Source organism: Pezoporus flaviventris, unplaced genomic scaffold (assembly GCF_033815535.1).
Source record: "Pezoporus flaviventris isolate CSIRO_AGI_PZ_B2104156 unplaced genomic scaffold, CSIRO_AGI_Pfla_v1 ptg000002l, whole genome shotgun sequence".
Classification (NCBI taxonomy): domain Eukaryota; kingdom Metazoa; phylum Chordata; class Aves; order Psittaciformes; family Psittacidae; genus Pezoporus; species Pezoporus flaviventris.
This window is the reverse complement of record NW_026892550.1, coordinates 26,613,262-26,634,493: the sequence shown is the minus strand read 5'-3', so window position 1 is coordinate 26,634,493 and position 21,232 is coordinate 26,613,262. Positions and strand designations below refer to the sequence as shown.

General features: G+C 39.4%; 1 protein-coding gene across 4 annotated transcripts in view; it reads right to left on the bottom strand.

The window, feature by feature from the left end:
• Window positions 1-21,232, bottom strand: part of CRACD (capping protein inhibiting regulator of actin dynamics) — a 127,132-nt gene that overhangs the window by 39,117 nt on the left and 66,783 nt on the right. The window contains exon 1 of one of the 4 annotated variants that reach the window (XM_061472889.1): window positions 13,926-14,013. The exons of the other annotated variants lie outside the window; for them this stretch is intronic. Coding sequence (XP_061328873.1) covers window positions 13,926-13,950 — 25 coding nt within the window. The 5' untranslated portion in view covers window positions 13,951-14,013. Of the gene's footprint in view, window positions 1-13,925; window positions 14,014-21,232 lie in introns of those variants that run through there. 4 annotated transcript variants of the gene reach the window in all.

The following is a 21,232-nucleotide window of genomic DNA, read 5'->3' as shown; positions in this document are numbered from 1 at the left end:
GAAGGCAGGCGCAATGGGTTTTATTGCTGGCAAATCAGGCACAGCCTCCGGCAAAGTCTTAGCAACACACCAACCGACAAGCCCCCATCAGATAGCTTGTAGTTAAACTGCTAAAATGTCACCCAAATTCACTGGGACTCCTAGGGTCCTCAACACAAGTACAGGTCAAATACAGATTTATCTACTCTGGCAGAGGGAGGAGATTTAAATGATTGTAAAGAGCAAGCCGTGTATCCCAAACAAGCACAATGCAAAGGTGAGGCTGCACCACTGGATGGGGCAGAGGAGATGTCAATACTACTGGAATCACCTGAGAAAGTAATTTTCAAGCCAAGCAAGCTTCACGTGAAAATAAAGTCTCACATAGTCATAGAAGACACAACTAAATCTGTAACAAGGTGGTTCCTTGCAGCTTTACCTCTTGGCTGCAGTGCTGGGGGCACTCACAGTAGGATGGGTGAGAAAACCTGCAGGAAGACATCTCTCCAAATAAATGCATCAGCTGGTGAGTAGAAAGGTTATTGTTAAGGGGGAAAAAAAAACAAAAGCAGGATTTATAGTGGCTTTCAAATGTTGAAGTTATTACAGCCAAGATTTTTCAGACCTCAGGATTGCAATGGGATTTGCAGAGATTTCACAGACATTTGTTTATTATGCAAAATGCAGCACTTGTCTGCAATACCTGTCTGTAGTATGAGATATTGCACAGAAGCTGTCTCCAAAATAATGTGCTCCTTGTTAGTGAATATAATGGCCATAAAATATGGTGTAATAGGCTAAATTAATGAGAATATGAATTGTTAAGATGAATAGGAGTTTCTATAAAGAATTTAGAGAATGGAAATCCACACGTATGCACATTAAAATCTGCATGGCAGGGAGAGGGCAGGTGAGTTACTGGGCTGTGGGCACAGTACAGCAGCCAAAGCAAAAAGGGAACTGAAGACTGACAACTCTAATCACATCTCTAAAGCAGAAAAAGGCTGTTATGCTCTATATTGCTAGTATCAGTAATAAAAAATTCCACCTTGATTTTAAGCTAATGGTATGCATATTCATGCTCTTTTTAAAATAACTCAGGACAGCCACTACATCAAGGGCCCTGTTGAGCCCTGGGTTGGCCATGCATCTACACAAAGTTCTTCATTTTCAGCTCCCCACTGAAAAAGCCTCCCTGCCTCCCCCCTGCCCACTCTGTTCTCATAGGGCACTAAGCTTCCCCGTGCAAAACAGCATTGGCACTTGCCTCCAGCTTTCCCACCCACTCCACATCTCAGTGCATCCATTTCTGTGAGTCCCCAGAGCTGCTTGTTACCGCCGGTACACTTGCATTCAGAGCTGGAAGCAGTGCTCCCCAGAGAGGTGTCTCCACTCCTCCAGGAAACACAAACAAATTGGGAGCAATGAGGAGGAGGGCAGGCTGTGCTCTGCTTAGCAATGTTCCCATGGTTTAAAATAGGCGTGAGCTCCTGTACCTATTGGAGCTCATTAGATCTCATAGGGAAAGTTGTTTTCTGGACACCTTCTGCCTCCATGACTTGCCCTCAGTCCATTGCCCTCTCTTCTATATGTAGCTAAAAAGAAAGCTGGGGTTGACAGATGGACACTGTCCAGATATACAAAGCAGTCACAACACTAAAGACCCTGAGGAAATATTTAAGATAATACAAAGGGAATAAAGAACAACATTAAAAAAAAGGACAAATGCTCACATTCAATAACATAACTTCCCAGCAATGAGTTCAACTGTGTGAGACATTTAGTGATAGCACATAACAATCGTAAACCTGACAGTATGTAATAGCCCCACACTGACAGAGATAAGATAATGTAATATGACCAAAGATTAAATCAAATACTTGAGAAACATTAAATGAAAACAAGATTGAGAGGGATCAAAAGCAACAAATTGGTGCAGCCACAACAGTCGCATGAAACACCTAGGGAAAGCAAAGGAAAAATAGCATGCCAATGCTTGCCTGTTTTTCCAAGAGTATCAAATGATCTTATAAGAGATACTATTTCTTGCAAACTTGTCCCACAGAGCAGATGAGGTATTCTTGGATTACCTGATATAAACTAGTAATACTACCTAAAGTATCCATAACACTGCAAGTACCAACCTTACTTTTCAGAAACATCTATTTTCCCTTGCTACCTGCAGAAGAAAAAATAGTTCCATAAAAAACAGCCCTTTTTGTGACTTTCTTCCTCCCAAGTACTGTATCTTCTAAAGAAACCATATGTAGCAGAGCTACTCAGCTGTTAGGAAATATGTATGAATCAGCATTATAGAGTCTATTAATGTTCAAACACCATATAATAATATACTTTTATCATCCAGAGTAAGGAAAGAGCTGTTTCAACGTTTCTCTTGACACAACAACAAAATAACAGGGAAAGCAAAAGCTTATTTTACACACTTCAAGGCAAAAGTACTTAACCTCTGTTACCTGAGGGCTGGCACATTGGTCTTTAATGGCAAGGAAGATATATTAATGAAGAGAAGGAGTAAAGAGGAGTTTTAAAACATATAGATTACATTAAACAACAAAACTACAGATAAATAAATACTGCTCCTATCCACTTCTTCCATCTCATTTGCTCTGGCAAGAGTCTCACCTCCCTTTCTTTTTGAGCTCCTGTTTTCCTTTTTCCCATCTATAAATTAAAGCCTACCCAGCCACCTTTTTTATTTCTGTGCCTGCTATTTTTATTAATTATCACAATTAGTTGCCCTAGAAATCAGAAAGCCTCATGTTCCTCACCCAACTCTTTATTTTGGCACCAACATCCTGCCTCCCTAATCCATCCTACTGCCAGCCTTTTGGATGGGGAAGACACTGCTCTCTGAAAAAAAAAAAACAGCAAAATCTAGAGCAGGCAAGTCACTTTGGGAATGTGTGGGATAGGCTGGGGATATTGGGGACTCCCAGCAGGGAAGACAGTATAAGAAAGTCTGTAGAAACTTCAGCAGCAAATCTTATTGTGGCATGGAAGTTTCCTTCTTCTTTCCCAGCTTCCAGGAGGAAGCACCAGGTACAGGTTACAAACTAGCGGCCAGGGGGTTTACAACAACTTGGGGTACACATCCCTGAGCATGGTGACAGCATCTAGTGGAGTTCATGCATAGAAGGACATTTACAAAAGGGTTAAGTAATGCAGTAGATGTTACTGAGGTGCTGGGCTGCATTGCAGAACATATGGGATAAGATAAAACCTACTTATAATAGCTCTGGGCTCAGTGATGCATGTGAGACTTTTAGAAAGGAAGAGACCGCAATAGCTTCTGATTCACCAAATAAACATTCAGCCATTATGTAACAGAAGGGAGAAAGTTTATTTTAGTAAGGAAAGACTTATTAACTCAAGTTATTCATGGCGGAAGACCCTTTTGGTATGCTGGGTTTTATGTGAGGTTTCCAGATCTGCATTAAACACTAAGGTCAATGCAGCAGAGAGATGCTGGCTCATTGTTTTCTTCTCAAGAGAAAAACAAAACAAAACCTGGGATTCCCTTAGCAGATTTATCTCTTATGTGAGACAATTCCTGTGTGAAAGCATTTAAAACCTGAACTACTGGCCAAGCTGCAGATGGAAGGATAAACTCCCAAAGGCAAAACGACCTGCCTGAGGCCCTGCCACAAAGCAGTCCGAAGTCCAGGGCATACAACCCAAACAAGCCAAACACCTCCCCACTGCCCCTCCCCAGCTGCTGGCAGTCATTTGTACCTCCTCAATGCTGGCACAAGCTGCTGGCAAATGAGGATCCTACACTCAAATCACTATTACTAAGATCATTCTTGGTACATTTTGCAGGGGACTTTGTTATGTGAATTGTTTTTTCTGCCCTGCCAGCTCCTAGAACAAGTCCTGTATTGCACTGGTCAACACTTTTGGACCATGCCACTTCCCACTTTTTCCCCAGTGAGAGAAGGAGCATTTCATTCTTACAGAAACTACTGGCTTACCATAGAAAATGTCAATTTGCATGGAGGGAGTGTGAAACTTGTAGACCAAACCTCTTCAGTGGTAAGGCGCAGGCAGTAACGGCATGCTACTGACATCTATCGATAAGACAAAGTTGAGAAATATCCTGAACTCAAAGGAGAGTCACACTACCATGCCAGAATGGCTGGATGGCTGGAAGGCTGGGATAACAGAAATAAGAGACAATGGTGAAGTATCATGTACATAACTCAATTGTTTAGGGGCACATTGCTGAGGCATTCTTTTAATAATGCAGCCGCAATCAGCTAGAAATGGGTGAGAAGACAGACCTGGCCACACCAGCTGTTCACAGGATAATTATATGCCAGCACTGTGGTGCACCTTACAAAGAAATTAAATGTCATCCTAGGGGCAGGGCTCCTGGAACTGACTGGGGTTACTACCTGAGCAAAGGAGTGGAGAGCCAAGTGGCTAAGAAATCACTGGGTGCTAATAAATCAAGGCTGAAAACAAGCAGGTACATCCAATGCATTTTGGATTTTTTTCCATCTTTTATACAGGAAAAAACAAACTAATACCCTGCTGGTGTGTTTTGACACAAGAAATTCTTTCCTGAATGTCACATGAATGGCAGTCTTATTGGATAAAAATTTCTTGTCACGGTGCAAGATCAGATACAGTATTTCTACTTTTGCTGCCTAACACAAACTGAAAACAATAAAGACATACTGTGACATACAGCAGCTAAAACTAAAACTAGTAATTTATGGAGCCCTTTCAAAGCATTGTAACTACTCAGAACAATAATAACCAATTAATGAAGAAAAACAGCAGATAAAAATCAGGCGAGTTTTATTCATTGTGACTGCCAAGTGTTAAAGAATGGCTTCAAGTAATTTTATTTCAGTTTTGTACAGTTTCAGTCTAATATACTTTATATACAACATAAATATACAATATATATACTTAATGTACAACAACAAATACGAATGTTACCCTTGCGATTCAGATGGACTGATAATATGTTTTAAATAGGTCAGATGAAATGAAGAGAGTCAAATTTTCATTTTGTCTTATGTCCCCCTAAAGGATGTCTGATTGCGAGAGAGGGATTGGAAACTATCCATATGCCTTCTGAGCAGCTCCACGTATCACAAGCAAAATTACCAGGTTGTATGAATCAAAAATATATTAAAAAAGTTCAGGCATACTTCTACATGTAAAATAAAACAGGGTGAATAAACCAAAAATGATCACTTTATGCCTGTGTGTTGTCTTTTGAAGTTCTGAGAATTAAGTGATATAAAAAAACCTAGACTAAAAGGAGTCTTATTCCAAGCAGATTACCAACCACTGAAGCAGAAATATTGTTTTAATAATTTCTTCATTCAATTTTATTGAGGTACAGCTGAACAGGAGGCAGTAAATCCATTTCTCCTCCCCAGATTTAGAGGGTTGGAATCTCAAAACCACCTCCGAATTTTTCAATGAGTCACAAAAAAAAACGTATTTGAGTGACCTGAAAGCCTATTCAAATCTGAACTCAGGCTGAATGTATCTGAAAGAGCTAAAACACTTGTGACCATCTCTGATTTCACAGAATCAGAACCATGCTGCCGTGGTTTACAGCTGGGTAGAAAAGTAAAGAAAATAAACTATTTCTTAAGAAAAGAGCTTCATAAATCATGGCATTCACAAATTCTCCAGCCAATTTTAGTAAAAAAGCACAGACCAAAGTGAATATTTGCATGATGCAAAACACAGGGGAGAGAAGCAGAGATCAGGGAAGGTTTTTGGTTTTGTTTAGATTTTTTTTTCCGGAAGAAAACCAAACCACAACCACTTTATTCTGCTGGGCAAGGCGATCAGAAGGGATCCGATTGTCATATCACCAAAACATCATGGGAGATAACATTAGTCAGCAGCACAAGTAGAGAACTTCCTCTGTGTTCCCCTCCAAAGCCTGGAGAACACCGTGCTCCTGCAAGGAACCACTTCTTCTGGAGCTCTGCAGAGCCAGGCAAGGAGGACACCTTCACCTCCTCGCTATTCCTCCTCTGCCCTTCTGCACGCTCTCCTTTCCCAACCACTCCACCAGGCTCACTTACTTTTGATAAACAAATGCTCTGCACAAACTGACATTAACTATGGCCAGATTAAGAGTTGGGACAGCTAGCCTAAGTCTGTGAGATTGCCTATAGATCCAACATCTGGTTTTTCACTGTCTGTGCAGCTTCCACTACATACAAGCCCAGATTATCCCCCTCAGGAGCAGCAGGCATTAAAAACTGAGACGTCTTCTATTCTGTTCAGGGACAAGACTTGCCCCCTGAGCATGCAAGCAAGAGACTCAGCCACAGATCCTCAGAATACCAAAATATGCCAGACCTGGGTAGATCTTCACTGCAAGTCAGAAAGGCTTTTCCTCTAATCAGTTTGCAACTCCTCCTGCTCCTCCCCATCTTCAGCATAACAGCCTCACCTCTGTGCTGCACAGAGAACAGAATAATATTGCACTTTTACCTCTCCTACTGACACAGTGTTATTCCAGTCCTCAGTGGATCTCCCTTCTGACTGCCATGGATAGGTGGCCATTTCCACCCTCTCCTGAAATTGCCAACTTTTGCAACACAGATTACTGTCAGCTTAAGGATGAAATTGGTGTCTCAGTGTTGGCTTGAATGTGATCAAGAGAAAAGCTTCACTTGAGCCAGCACTTAACCAACACTGTTACTAGCAATTTCAGTAATAATATTTTAGGTGATTAAAAAGACCCTGGAGACAAAACCAATATTAATCACTAATTACACTAGTATTGTGTTTCAAAGCATTTTTTTTACTAACCTTGACTAGTTGCTCCTTATTCATCACCTGTCCCTATGTGGCAAGCAGGCAACAACATGCTGAGCCACAAAAGCAAATCTCAAACAACTTCTTCACACATCAGAGTCAAAGACAGAATGGGGAACTCATAGGTGCTCTCCCACATCCGCACCGAAGTCACCTGTGTTGCCTTCAGCACCCAGGCCAAGCACTGACACAAGATGCGTGCAAGATATTTTTGTTGCAGGAAGAGGACTCAGAGTCTTTGGGTTGAAGTTCTGGCCAATTTCTCAAACACTAGATCTGCTTTAGAAAAGGAGCTTGAAACAGGCTCGGTTCCTCATCTTGTCATCAATGTAAGAAAATATATAGAATAAGAAGATATTTCCTTGCGGCTATTTATTAAGAAAGAAAGAAAAAGTCTGAACACACATCAAAACCATTATGATTTGTATGTTTTCAGTGGAGCTCTCGCCGTTTGGAGACAACTGAAGAATTGAGGTGTTCACGGTTTTCAGAATATTCAGAATTAAAATAGAGAAACAGGACATCACTTCAAACACTAACTGGAAAACTCAGAGAAATCTAATGAAGTCTTACACCTTAGACTTCCCTATAGATATCTAAGAACCAAACTCTTCTTGGATATTTTTCTCTGATCTTTGCAAAACTAACAATATTCACTTCATAGAATACTCAAGTAGATGTATTTTGTCATCGTATTTATTTGGGTAACATTGAGTATATTTATTGACATAAAACACTAATAAGTAGAAGAAGTGTTATTTAAATGTCAGCCAAGTAAGATATCTGCGTGACACTCAAATAAGAAATATTAAGAAAGGGTTCTTTATAAGATTTGTATCATCAAAATGGAAAAAAAACAAGCTACTGTGATGTTAAGTGAAATCTCCCCCTACCCATTCTATTTGACGATAGAACAAAAGTAATTACTCATGAACAAGCAAATTTGAAGAGGAGGAGAAGCAGCCACAAAGAGATGATACTCAAGCACTTATAAACCTGACCATTTAAAAAATGTCTAAAATAATTAAAATATAAAAAGGCCTTTGCACAAATGAACTCTTTCTATCCCTGAACTAGGCCAACCAGACATTTCTTTATAAAACATCTTCTTCCCTCTAGACAGTGGGAATAAAGAGAAAAACTATTTCCTATTTTCATGCTGTTTCAGTTCCAGGCAAAAATTTGCCAAACCAAGATGCAAGCGATCATGCTAATCACACACCATCTCACTGTGCTGAGATTACAAAGTATTATCGCCACTGAATTGGTGAAATACATCACATTTAGCCAGACATGATGGACTTGATTAAACTTCACTGAGGAAGGAGACAGCGTTTTCTCTCCAACATCACCTGCCCACACTGGAATTTATTTACCATTTTTACACTGTCCCAAAACAAAACAGAATGGAGGAGACTTGGGTGACCAGGCACAGCATAAGATTTCCTGTGCTATGGTTAAACATAACTACTGCCAAGGGAAATGAATGCATTGTAGATTCTAGAATATGTCATCAACATGGACCCTCAATGAAAAATGGCCAAGTATGAGTTTATAAGCCTTGGAAGTACACTGGGAGTGCAGGTTGTGTCTGTTGTACTCTGAGGGGCTACAGCAGCCATGAAATCCCAGAGGACCAGCCAAGCACAAAGTCTCCTGATGCAGCATCATTCCAGGAAATGTCAGGGTGCCTTCTGGCAGATCAGGTACCCTCCAGCTGTTCCATACAGCGACAAGAGTAAGAAACAGAAATTCTTTTCACAGTACTGATTAATGTCAGAGACTGACTGTCGAGCATGGATGGAAGCAGGAACCCATGCCAGCAGCTCTGAACACTTGTTTTGCAGGTGCTGAAGCGTATTTTGGATCCCCTCTCAAGCAACTTGGTACAGGAATTGGTACCCTGCGCATCCAGTTAAGGGAAGTTCACAGGGAGATTCTAGGGAACCCCATGCTGATGAAACTGTATTCAGCTCCTTTTCCTTTTTCCTTTCCTGCCACCCTGCGTAAACACACTTTCACCCAATATCTCTGCTCCAGTTGTAAATCTCAAGTCTCAAAAGCAATCACTGTAAGAGAAATTGCAGAAAACAAAGGTGGGAAACGGGTGGGGGCAGAGAAGAGAGGCGAGTACTCATCTAGTTTTAACCTTTTTTACTTGCCTTGCATCTATTTTCAATATATCTAGATTACAAGTGTCCAGTAGCTGAAACAGTATTATTCCATTTCTGTAAATATCAGCCAGGGTTACAGTAGCACAGGCAATTTTGAAAGAACTGTAACAGTGCAAACATAACAAACAAGCCAAAAGAAGAGCTTACAAAAGCAATCAGTTTCCATTATGTGGCCAACTAGCCACAAGGGATGCTCACATCTCTCTCCTTGATGCATTTTGAAGCTGACACTGAAAGCATCTCAAAGCAAACCCAGGTTGCACTTTTCGAGGTTTTCCTCACATGATCATTTCTGAAAGCTCTGTCAAATTTATGGAAACCACAGTAGCTGCTTTGTGTCTGGACAGTCTTTTTAATTATGCCATGCAGAAAGGGAAAATTAACATTTATAGCCAAAAGTCCAAGGTGAAGAGAACAGCTACTCCAGTGGCTGTGTTGGCCCTCTGGGAGATCTCCAGGTCCCCATACCGGCTTTTCTATTGCATTAAAAAAAAACCAACCAAACCCTAAATGACTGCGCTAATCTTGATACTTCTTTAAAGAGTAGAGCTAAAGCCCAAAAGCCATATGCACAGTAACACCCACCCAGGACAGTCAGAGGAAAGAACCATTAAATTTAGGTATACAAAGTGACAGCGCTGCCAGTTATGCCAACGTAACTTTGCAAAATGTACAAATTAAGTTTAGGCTTCTCCCACCCCTTTGTCCTCTCTTCTTCAGTTTTTAAGACCATGTCTTGCATATTAGATGGAAGAAAGAAAAATGCTAGTCTCAGGGCAGGATTACATTGCAATGCCAATGCAGAGCAACATTTCTCAAAGATTTTTCCACCAGAGGGTATGTCTCAATTGCAAGAGAAACAGCACTCTCTCCTTTTCCTTTTCCTGCTTTTCTGCTGTAAATCATTTGGAAGCAAACTGTAAAATGCATAACTGCACCACATCACAACAAAATAAGAGACTCAAAGAAAAAAGATCCTGGAAAGAGTACATACAGCTACCTATCATTATATATCCATATTCATTAATAGGAGGGAAGCTGCTACTTATTTTGCAGGTGCCAGTTTGGAAACCACAGTCAGACACGTGACTAAAGGGTGTTCAAATACCTGTACTTGATTTTGGTAAACAGGCTCTACAGAGATATCACCTACATTGTATCTTAAAGCTCTAGCAGTAGGGCAATACAGATAGCATCTGAATAACCACTTAATCAAACACTAGAAAAGAAGAAAGGAGTGACATTTCACTACTTTGCAGCAAAAATTATTTGAGTATTTTAACCATGACTGAGGAAAAGGGCATACAGGATGACTGTGAAAATGTATGCAAGACCTTATATTTTAGGAAGAACAACAAGAAGTAGGCAATCTGTGTTCCTTCCTTCTAACATCAAATGACTGTTTATTTACACCATCTGCCGAAAAAAAACCCTGCCTGTAGAAGAGTCCTCAGAACCCTCAAGGAAACAAACTCTCCAAAAGACAGCATCACCCTTTGCAGCCATGCTGGAAAGACAGTGCTTACTCACAGCACAACAGGAACCCAAGCAGCAGCTCCAGAGATCTCAGTCCTGGGTAATTTACGCATAGTCATCACCAGCATTACTTGGCATCCAGCAGAACAAGCCCAAATTGAAGGGCGAAGGGAGTTTACTTTGGTTTTTCACTGAAAACATCTTAGGTTCTGTTCCAAGATTCACAATAGGGAAAAGCAAAGCCCCTCAAGGAACTGATGGATAAATGCACAGCCACTGAGGCATCCTACTCTCTTCTGCTGCAATGGGCTCTGTGTCAGAGCTAGAAAGTTTTGAGGACCTAACCTCACTGTGAATAGCTGTTCCTCTCTACCCTGCCCTCCTGGACCATGCCATCAGACTGGTAAGTTTTGTCTCTACCTGTTCTTCAGGATAGCCCAAGCACCACCTGCAGAGTCAACTTCTCATTACCCTACAGCACCTGAGTAGTCAGCTGGAGCAAATGTAGCCACAGAGCAGCTGGTCATCCCTGCTTAAGGCTGTATTGTGAAATGGGACAAGCACTCTGCTCTGTAAGCTAAAGAGGACATGTCACTTAGCAAAACAGCATTCCAGAATAATAATTAATGTAGTCTGCCATGGGAGAACAACAACATGAAAAGACTGCATCTTTGGAGTAAGGAGACAAGATTTTAATCTTACTATTTAATAACAAACCAGTAAACTAAAGGACAGAAGTCTCCCAACTACACTGTGTCAAGATCTCTAACTAGTTTGTGAAGCATTTTACGGGAAGTATAATTTTGTATGTGTAGCAAAGCAAGAGGTACTGATTAATTGCAACTCATTAAGTGTAAGTTGTTTAGTAATTAGGAAAAATTAATGCAGGCATGGCAAGGATGGCGCAGACAAGAATTCCACCTAGCAGAGTGTTGCATTTCCAACAGCAGCCAGCCTGCTCGAACAGCCGAAGAGTAATTTGAAATTCACTCCTAACCAGTGGGGAGAGGCAGTCAGACCACGCCTCCCAGCATTTCTGAAAGAAATCTTATAAAAGAAAAATAACAAACGCCTTCATTATAAATGACCAGGTTAGACAATTAGCGGCTATCTCCACACATGAGCTATTAAAACTTCATGTTCCATGTATAACAAGCATTGATATCCTATTTAGAGTACTTGTGGATGTATACCTCACCTGTATTCACGTTATCATTTTTCAGAGTTCAGCTAATCTTATATAGAAGATAAGTCATAATTATCTCTTAAATTGTATGCACCTTAAGAAATCACAAACAAACAAATATCCCAAATAAGATATTACCAACAAGATTTTAATAACATAATACATTCAAAATTTGCTCTTTATCCATTTTGGTAGAGAAAGTTTGAAGTGGGTGACAGATATCAGAAAACATTGCACATACTAGGATGGAAAAGGAGCTGAAAACAAAAGCAAAGTAAAGCCCTAGCACGGAAGCAAGTTCTATGAACAAGACCACCAAGGCATGCAAAATTGTTATCACTCACCTCAGCTAGATGGCTGCAAACTGTAGATATTCTTTGCCTTTCTAGTTTTAATCTTACCATGAAACACAAGTACCCTCATAGAAACCAGATATATTTTAGCCAATCCTTTTTCAATGAAAGAAGGCAGTGGCCATGGACACAGGTTTCCTAGAGCAGCAACTTTCAGAGAAGACTCTCATGAGATTGAATCACTCTTCCTCCACAGCTGGCTGCCAGGGATTTTTGTCTTTACAGAAGTGCTATACCATAATCGACCACAAAACCCAGTGTAAGACGAGACAGCAATGCACCATTTTATTTGATGCAATTGTGTAGCAAATGGTTTTCTACAATAGCAGGAACCAGATTCTGGGAAACCCTGGGTCTGGAATTTGCAGCTTGGTTGTGACTTAACTAATAACAGCTAACACAAGTATAAAAGCCACATGAGAAATAGTTTCATTCCCACAACGCCACTGGTGAAGTTGGCTACATAAAGAAAACTAAAAAAGTCTGAACATTTCAACAAGTAAATTCTTTTCTTTGTACTGAATGGACAAGCTGTACTCCCACTCCTTCACAAAGGAAGTTAAGAGCTTCTTTATATTTCAAGCCTACTCTGTTTTTCTCAATAAAATACAAATGAAAGGGCCATGTGAATTACTACCAGATGACAACAGAGAGCTGGCCAGGTGTTTCAAACATTTGTGTCTCTTCTTCCTACATGAATTCCTCAATAGTGCATGCAAAGTAAATCTTCTTACTGCTCCCATCCTTTAAATCCATAATTAAAGCCAACTCAATTACATTTTGAGAAGCAAGGGCTTTTTTTCAGATTCCTTCCTCTCTCCTTTCCCTTGGGGAGCATTTGACCTGAGCATCAGTGACAGGGGGACTTCACACCTTGTTCTGAAGGGCAGTTAGTGAATCAAGCCAGAGACTTTTCCCCTCTCAATACCTTTTCTGTAGCACAAGCTCATGCGGAACATCATGCAATCCGGTGAAAAGAGATATTATTAACTTCTGAACTGGAATGGGCATATAATCAGGAAACCTGAAAACAGACTAAAGCTTTTGTCATGTTAAGGTGTTAGCCAACATGTCATGCTGAAATCGAGTCCTGTTTGTTATAAACCCTTTGGTCAACCCCTTCTCCCCCATCCCTATCCCACTCCCCCCTCAAGCCATAAAACCCCACCAACAAAGAGGTGAACAGAAGGACACCACATCAATCCAGCACCACTGCTTGATAGCATGCTTGGCATTTATACATAAGTACAACTTAATACTGCTTCAGTCCATTCACATCATTTATATCAAGTAAATTCTGAATTTGTCAAATAACCTCTGCAAATCCAATGCAAGAAATAAAAGTAAAATAATGTTAGTATCAGTGCAACTGAAAGATATTTGACAACAAACACAGGAAAACTATTGAAATTAGAACCATAGTAGTAAGCTTTAAAAATAGCAAACATTTTTGACAACTTTGAAAAATAATCCAGATGATCCTAAATGAGAACATACTTTTCTATTTACTTCAAAATTTAAATCCATAAATTCTAAGCTTTCATCAATTAAAAGGACCATTTCAAAAGGTATGGTAAAGCACAACATCTGACGGAACACAAACTGGGGAAGCCAAGTTTCCCACAGTGGTGCAAAAAGCTCTCAGTGGTGCCACAGGGAATTACCTGCAAAAACATGAACCAGAATAACCTCTTTGTTTTGGATTTGACTCCGCTTCACACATACGCTATTTATTACGACTGCCATAAAAATGGACAAAAGCAGCACATACATTAGCAGCAGCCCCTGCTTAAAAACAATAAGCACAGCACATTCCCCCCTCAGCCAGCTCCCCGCTGAAAGTATTCCAGACTGAGCCACAAAAACTGAACAGTGAGCTTTTGAATGACAGGACATCATGTGCTCCATAATCTACAGAATCAGTCAAGTACTTACAAGGTTTCTTAAACAAATTGATCATGCCTACAATTTCAGATGAAGTCAGAGAGCTCCAGACTTGATCTTCTCTGAGGAAGAAACAAAAGCCATGAAATCACCAAAGAGAAGGGTTTGTTTGGATTTTTCTGTTGACGTTTTTAAGAGAACTCTGAAGGACATACTGTAACATGATAGGCAGCTTGTAGGAACAGCCTTACAAATCAAGCTGAGCATGAATTCCAGCACTCTGCTTTTATTTAGCAATCTCCCTGTGGAAAATGCTAAAGGGAGGTTTTAACTAGCAAGAGCCAAGGTGATTTCAGATTGATAGCTAAGACCTCCTGGCTGATCTTTCATGTGATATTCATTTGGTACATTAGTTTACATAACTGCTTTTGCTCAGTCTTCCCCAACTACAAAGCCAAAAATAGCTTACCTTTTCCACAAGGGCAGCAAGGTATACCTGGAATACTAGGCAACTCTTTATACATGCTAAGAATAACAGCAGCAGTTTTTCGAAAGTCAGAAAAAAATCTTGTCATTATATTATCATCCATGTTTTTACCTTTACAAGATGAGTTTAATGGCAATAACTACCAAGAGGCTGGACTTTTCAAGATAAATTGTGCCAGACACTAGTATTTTCTGAAGCATCCTATAGTACAATGAAATAGAGACAAGCAATAAGCAGCCTATGTTGTTATAAAAGAAGAAACAATGATGCAAATCCTTCTTAGAAAGCAATAAAGTTTTGAATATAAAACCTAAAAAGGACTTCATTATGCAGTTCTCAATCAACTTAGGCTGAGCTAAAGCCTGTTACAGTACTCTTCTGTGCTTTGGATGAAACTTCCCATGTCTCCGACAGCTCCTTTCGCAGAGGTGTCATTCTTCCACAAACAGGTCTTTGCAACCGAGATTTAAGGGAAAATATACCCAGCAAAGCTAGGCTCCCAGATCTGTAGTTCAGCATAAAAATGTGTGGTATAATTTTCAGTATGCTGGGAACCAAGTAGCTTAAAATGCAGTTAAATCCTCTATGGGAAATTCATGTTTTAATGCTGTCCTTTAAATTCTTGTATGGTGTTTGTTCAAAATCATGTTTTACAAGCTTTACCCAAAGACCAGCAACAAGTGGCTAAGCTTAGGCATCCACATCCCAAAGATGTGAAGTTCACATGTGTGTTTAGACCAAAAAGTGCTTCTCATAAAACTCAAGATGTAGAGAAAGACCGTACTTTCTTAATGTGAAAAGAAATCAAAGTTTATGGTTATCATCTGGTTTAAACAGAGGTCCTTAGCATTTGCATACCAATCACAGAGGCTCTTGAAGTAAGTAAGATAAAAACTTTAACAGAGGAAAATTTTAGTTAATCTATTTTACATATACATTTAATAATACCTGTTTTTTTGTATCTCCTTCTGTCAAGTCAGTTAAAAACACAGTGCGTTTGGAGAAACACTGAAGAATCACAGGCTGCTTAGTGGCCTCATTTTGTTAAGCACTGGAAATATAGACAGAATAATTTCCCCAAAACACAGGCAAATAGGATTGAACAGAAAATGAGAGAAGATAAAATAAAAAGCTTGAAAGTAATATTCTCCTGTCACTCTCTCCTCTGAGGTATCTCACACTGATTAGTTTTGGTAGATATGTTAAGACTTACATGTAATGATGAGTTTAGAAACTTCTTTCTTTAGGGACACATTTTATTTCATTAGTGAAACACTGTCAGGAGCCACGAGAATGACTTTCACCCAGTTTAATTTTTAATTAAAAAGGGCTAAAAAAAAAAGATTAGAAAGATGAAACTACTCTGGTCTGACAGAAAAGCATGGCTTTTTGACCCATCTAAAATGGCTGCTTCCTCCACTCCAGCAGCTGACAGACGAAGATTCCCTGCAGCAAATAAATCACTTCACCCAGCTTCCTCAAGCCTTTCTCTCTCATCACCACACTTGATCTACCATCCCTCCTAATAGCCAGCAAACCAGGACTAATTCAGGCAACAGGGCTCAGGACCATCAGAACGGCTGCATGACTACCCAAGCAAACACTGTGGATCAGAGCTGTGGTCACTCCCCTGGGCATGTTCTGCAGCTATTCAAGTCCTTTGCAGTTTTACCACTTCAAACTGCATGACTGAGATCCACCTTGGAGATGAACATTACCATACTGAAAGGCATGGGTGTCAAGAGGTACCTTTTAGATGGACCAACCTAATCTAGCATCAAAGCTAGATGCATGAATGACCATGAAACAATCTCCTAACTGAGGGCAATTAAGCAGCGTTTAATCATCACACAAGTTATCAAAGGACTTTTTATATCAGCAGCTGAGGAGCAGCATCACTCAGACAACAGGCATGAAAACAACTGGTAAACAATCCTGTGATGCAGAGGTAGAAAACACTCTCCCTGTAATTTCCTAATATCAGCTTTATCTCAGTCACACCCAGTGCCTGCCACTGCTGCCACAGCTTTTCTCTGATTAAGCAGGGATGAAAACTGAAACACAAGGTTACACATCAAGACACTAAATGAAAGAGGATTAAATGGTGAAGTGACAAAATTCAACTCTGTGCAGCCAAGGTTTAAAGAGAAAATTATTTATTTTTCAATTGACTTACAAGAAAATAGGTTTTGATAGCTGAAGAGTGTAATGTAGTAGACATTTAAAAGATCCCAGTTATTCCCCAACCAACTTCGGTTCGTGTAAAATAATAATAATAATAAATAAAATTTAGGTACATGAGTGGTTTGCTTTTATATTTTTTTTTTCTTGTGGAGAGTAATTAAATAACACATCACTGAATTGGCAATGATGCTGTCCACTGGCGCCAAACTGAATTTTTACCTCCTCTCGGCAGCTTTGCTGACTTTATGTTTCATCTTGACCTATTTTGGATGTGACAGGGAATCGAGGCAGTGGGATTGCTAAAACCTTGTCATATGTACTTGTAGATATTGGAGGTTATTAATGCAACCACAGTTTGGCATAGGCACTAGATCTTTAACTCAGCAAACACAGCTGGTCAGAAAATTTACCTGCTGGTTAAGAACCCCACGGATTACCAACTCACTAAAGTGCTCCAAGCTACATGCAGTCAATGGGGAATACTGAAGCTAGTAAGAGAAATCGAAAGAGAGTGGCTGACAATGAACCAGGCAAAAACCACTTCACTAGAAACCAGGAAGCTTCTGAAAGGTGCTTAATGATACAAGAGATAAGATACATTATTTAGACAAAACATGTCCCATAGGAACTATGAGGGAGACAAGAGAACTGTCAAGCAACATAGTTGGACTCTTGTTTCTTATTCGTCCTTTAAATGCTGGAGGTCCAAATGGAAGAACTCTCAAGTTAGCAAAAGAAGTTTGGCAGCATATGGCCTTTGCAATGGTATACACAGTCATCCACCCCTAGTCTGCTTCTTCAAAGAATCTCTACAAGGCTGCTGGTGCCCACTGAGTAAATATTGAGCAATAATTGTTTTCATTTCCTTGTGAGTGGACAGGTGCCTGATTTCCAGATCAACAGTCCCAACAGCACAGTCCTCAGCACCAGCGGAAACACAAAGCATCAAAGGGAGCAGTAGCTCCCCAAGGATGTGCACCTCTGCCCCAGAGGCAGCACTAATTGCAGAGTGCCTATGAGTGCTCCCCATGACACGCTCATCTGAAGGCACACGGGGAGCCAAGAGTTTACCAGAGTTTTCAACACAGCATCTCTGAAGCCCAGATTTTGTGCAAGCAGAATCAAAATGATAAATCTTATTATCTTTACCAGAACTCTTAGTTCAAAAGAAGCATCTCTTTTATGAATCAATCATTATCCTTGCTTCAAAGTAAAGCCTTGCAAGTGTTGCTTCTTATCTTATTAAGCTATAAACACTGCTTAATCTTGCTCCATTATTGTCTCATCTATGAGCAGCTGAATTTCTACCAGGTTGGCTCAACTAACCAACTTATGTTGCTGTGATTTTGACATTTCAAAAAAATTCTGTTACACAACCACAGCAGAAATAAAAACCACTTGAGCAGCTGAAAGAGTAGAGCTGATTAAAAAGTGCTACAAAACAGGAACAGATTTAGGAATAATGAGGTCACCTCACACCTCAACACACACGAAGTTATTCTGTTCACTCAAATAACTTCACGTTCAGTAGTAGTCACAGCACAAAATACCACACCATTTTAAAGAGACAGAAGCATTTTCAACGCTTCAGCCAATTCAAAATATTGAACACAGAACAATACCATCATGTTTTACCTTTGGTAATATCTGTGCAGCCAAGAGCTGGATTGGGTTTTTGTTTTGTGTTTTAAAAAGACTGCAGAAACCATGCTTTTCTGAACCAGAGAGGAGTGCAGCAGTCAACAGCTAGTAAAAGAATGTTCTAGATGTCAAAATCGCTCAAAAAGCATGACTGCCTACTGAGCTAAAGCATGATATTGCTGTCCCTAAATGGGAGTCGGTGTCTAAGCTGGTACAGATTGGAACCATTGAGTCATCCACCCTGGGCCTTTAAGGCAAACAGATGAAGAATAAAGGGCTGGCAGAAGGAAAAGAGCAGGGAGGAAGTTAAGGAGGTAGAGGGGATTTAAACAAGATTAGCTACATGCGAATCCCAAATAAAGATTAAAATCACTGCCTTCTGGATTTGGGGATTGTGAAGTCAAGGTCATGAAATTAGAAGAAAAAAACTGGTGGTTCATGAGCTTGAATGGTGACTTTTCTGGGGACAACTTTCAGCAGTATTTTAACTCTTAAGAGCTACAATTGCAGAGTTCTTCCACAAATCATAAGGAGAAACTGGCATTTAGTGCAGGCATCTAAAATTCCTCGCTCCTGTTTTATAGTTAGATCAACCATCTATTTTAACAAAAACAACAAAGTCTTTCCCACAAAGGTCTTTCTACTGTTTATACTCCCTGCTGCCACCAACATAGTCAAGCCCTTACATGGTAGATAGCCTGGGTCTGTTAAGTTACACTAATATGACTAACACCATGGGTGGAATGATCTTGCTTAGCTAACTTTTAGTTAGTTGGTATAGATTACAAATCTTTAAAGCCAAAGCAAGTCCTGTTAATTTATAATACTGTAACTAGTGCTCTATTTAGGTCAGATTTCTTGCAGATTAAGAGGTATTTCAATCATGTAGGAAATGCTTTATGGTTTTTAGAATGAAGATTTCCATAAAGAAGTTCTGTATCTTTTCATTTATACATATTCATACTCTCTTTCAACTTGACTGTAGTCTTGTTCACTTACAACTCTGTACAGACATCACAAAGATGATATAAATTTCCCTTATGTACTTAACATGAATTACAAGTTCTTAAGGTATAGTGGTGATGGGTGCCCTTCATTTTCATGTGACAGTCTTTTAAAATGTATTATCTGATCTATTAATTCTAAAATTGCTGAGCCGGTTTCCTTGGAAAGGTGCTGGTTTCCATGAGGGCAGCTGGGAAAATGAGTAGGGAAAATAAGAAAGATGTCTTCACCCCATTTAATAACACTTCAGCAGAAGTAAAATATACAGATGGTATTGTTTCCGCTAATGATGTATGCAACTAAGACACCAAAACCACAACTGAGGAAATCAGTTTAATTTCTCCTCAGGCAACTTTCTGAACTGGAACCTAAAATAATGGTTTTCTTTATGATCCAGTTTTCCGTACTATAATTCCTTCCTATGTTTCCATCACTGGAGATTTTCTTATGGCAGCTTTCTTTTTATAGCTTAGGAGAGGAAATCCCATAAGTTTGGGAATAGAAAAATTATACTTTGTCTCCTTAAAGACAGTTGTGTCTTTCAGCACTAAACTTTGTTTTTTGCTGTGAGACTACAGAAGAATGAGCGGAGTAGGTTGTTCAGTCATCTCCAAGTGTTTTCTAGGGCAAAACATTGCCAGAGAAAGTTGAGATTCAGTATCAGGAAAGTTTCTTGGTAAAGTATATTAAGCAACTGGACACATACTTGAAGAGCAAGAACATTCACCTTGACAAGGTACTCAGTAATATAATGAAATTAACAGTCCTACACTTAAAAGGGGAAAGACAAAATAAACTGAATATTGATTCCTAGAGCAATTCTTGTTCACAGAATACTAAAATTAAGCTGAACATTACTGCAGCTTAAAATGATGTGGAAAAAGCAAAAAAGAAAGGGAAGCAAGGAAGAAAACATTAAATCAAATCCTGCTGTAAAAATCTGTAACTTAGACTTTCTGCACAAATACCTGGATCTTGCTAGCCCAGGTGATCAAATACTCTCCAGAACATCCAATAAAGACACTGGGAGAGCCATCCATGGTGAGAATGAACTGCAAGACACAGGCATAAGCAGATTCTGCGCAGTAATTTATGAAGAAGCAGCTTCCTCTGTAAATAAACTGAAAATGTGTTCTGTCTCTTTAATTTACAACCAAAACCCAGGTTATTATTACAGTACCTGACACATCAGTACCCAGTATGTCAGAGTGTACATTTTGGTTAGTATCGCTTTCAGTTGCAGCCATGTTTTTTTCTGGGTGCTTTTGTTTTGGTTTGTCTGGGTTTTTTTCAAATGTTACTGAAACAAGAAGTATAGCACAGCACATTTATGTAACTGCTCAGAATCTGAAATCAAACAAGAGTTTCAGCTTCCCTTATTTTTAAATCACTGTTCATGCAGTAAAATGCCTTTCATTTTAGGCTGCTTTGGAACTATGCAGTAGCAGTATTGTGAGGGTACAACAGTCATTACTTTATGAAATACTTAATACATGAATATTATAGCTGTGCTTCATAACAAAATGCAGCAGCACCAGTAAGTCACGCTGCCAGGGAATCACAGAGACCTTTAATAAGAAAGTCACATTGTGCAGAACACATTTTCCATCTTACTGTCTGAATTCCTTCCTCTGATAGCTAATGGAAACAACTAATAGTGTTATATATTTATGTAACAAATACTTTATATAACATTTACAGTACTTCTATTTAACAGAATAAGCAAATAAGCAAATGGTGCCATACGTGAACTCTGTATTTAACAGTTTAATAGTGTTAAACAATATTACAGTATAAAGCACTGCATTAGCTACCAGATTGCTGTAGAAGTACAAGGAAATCCTTTCTGCAGAAAATTATTTTCTTCAAATTACATTATCTACCTGTATGTTTTCCATACTTGAAGTTTCACCAAGGGGTAAAAAAACTACATTAACAGGCTCAATAAAAGATACTTTTACTGCCTTCATTACACAGGAGTATTATAATGGCACATTATATCTTCCAGACATAAAAATGTGATAGACATTAAAAATTATGG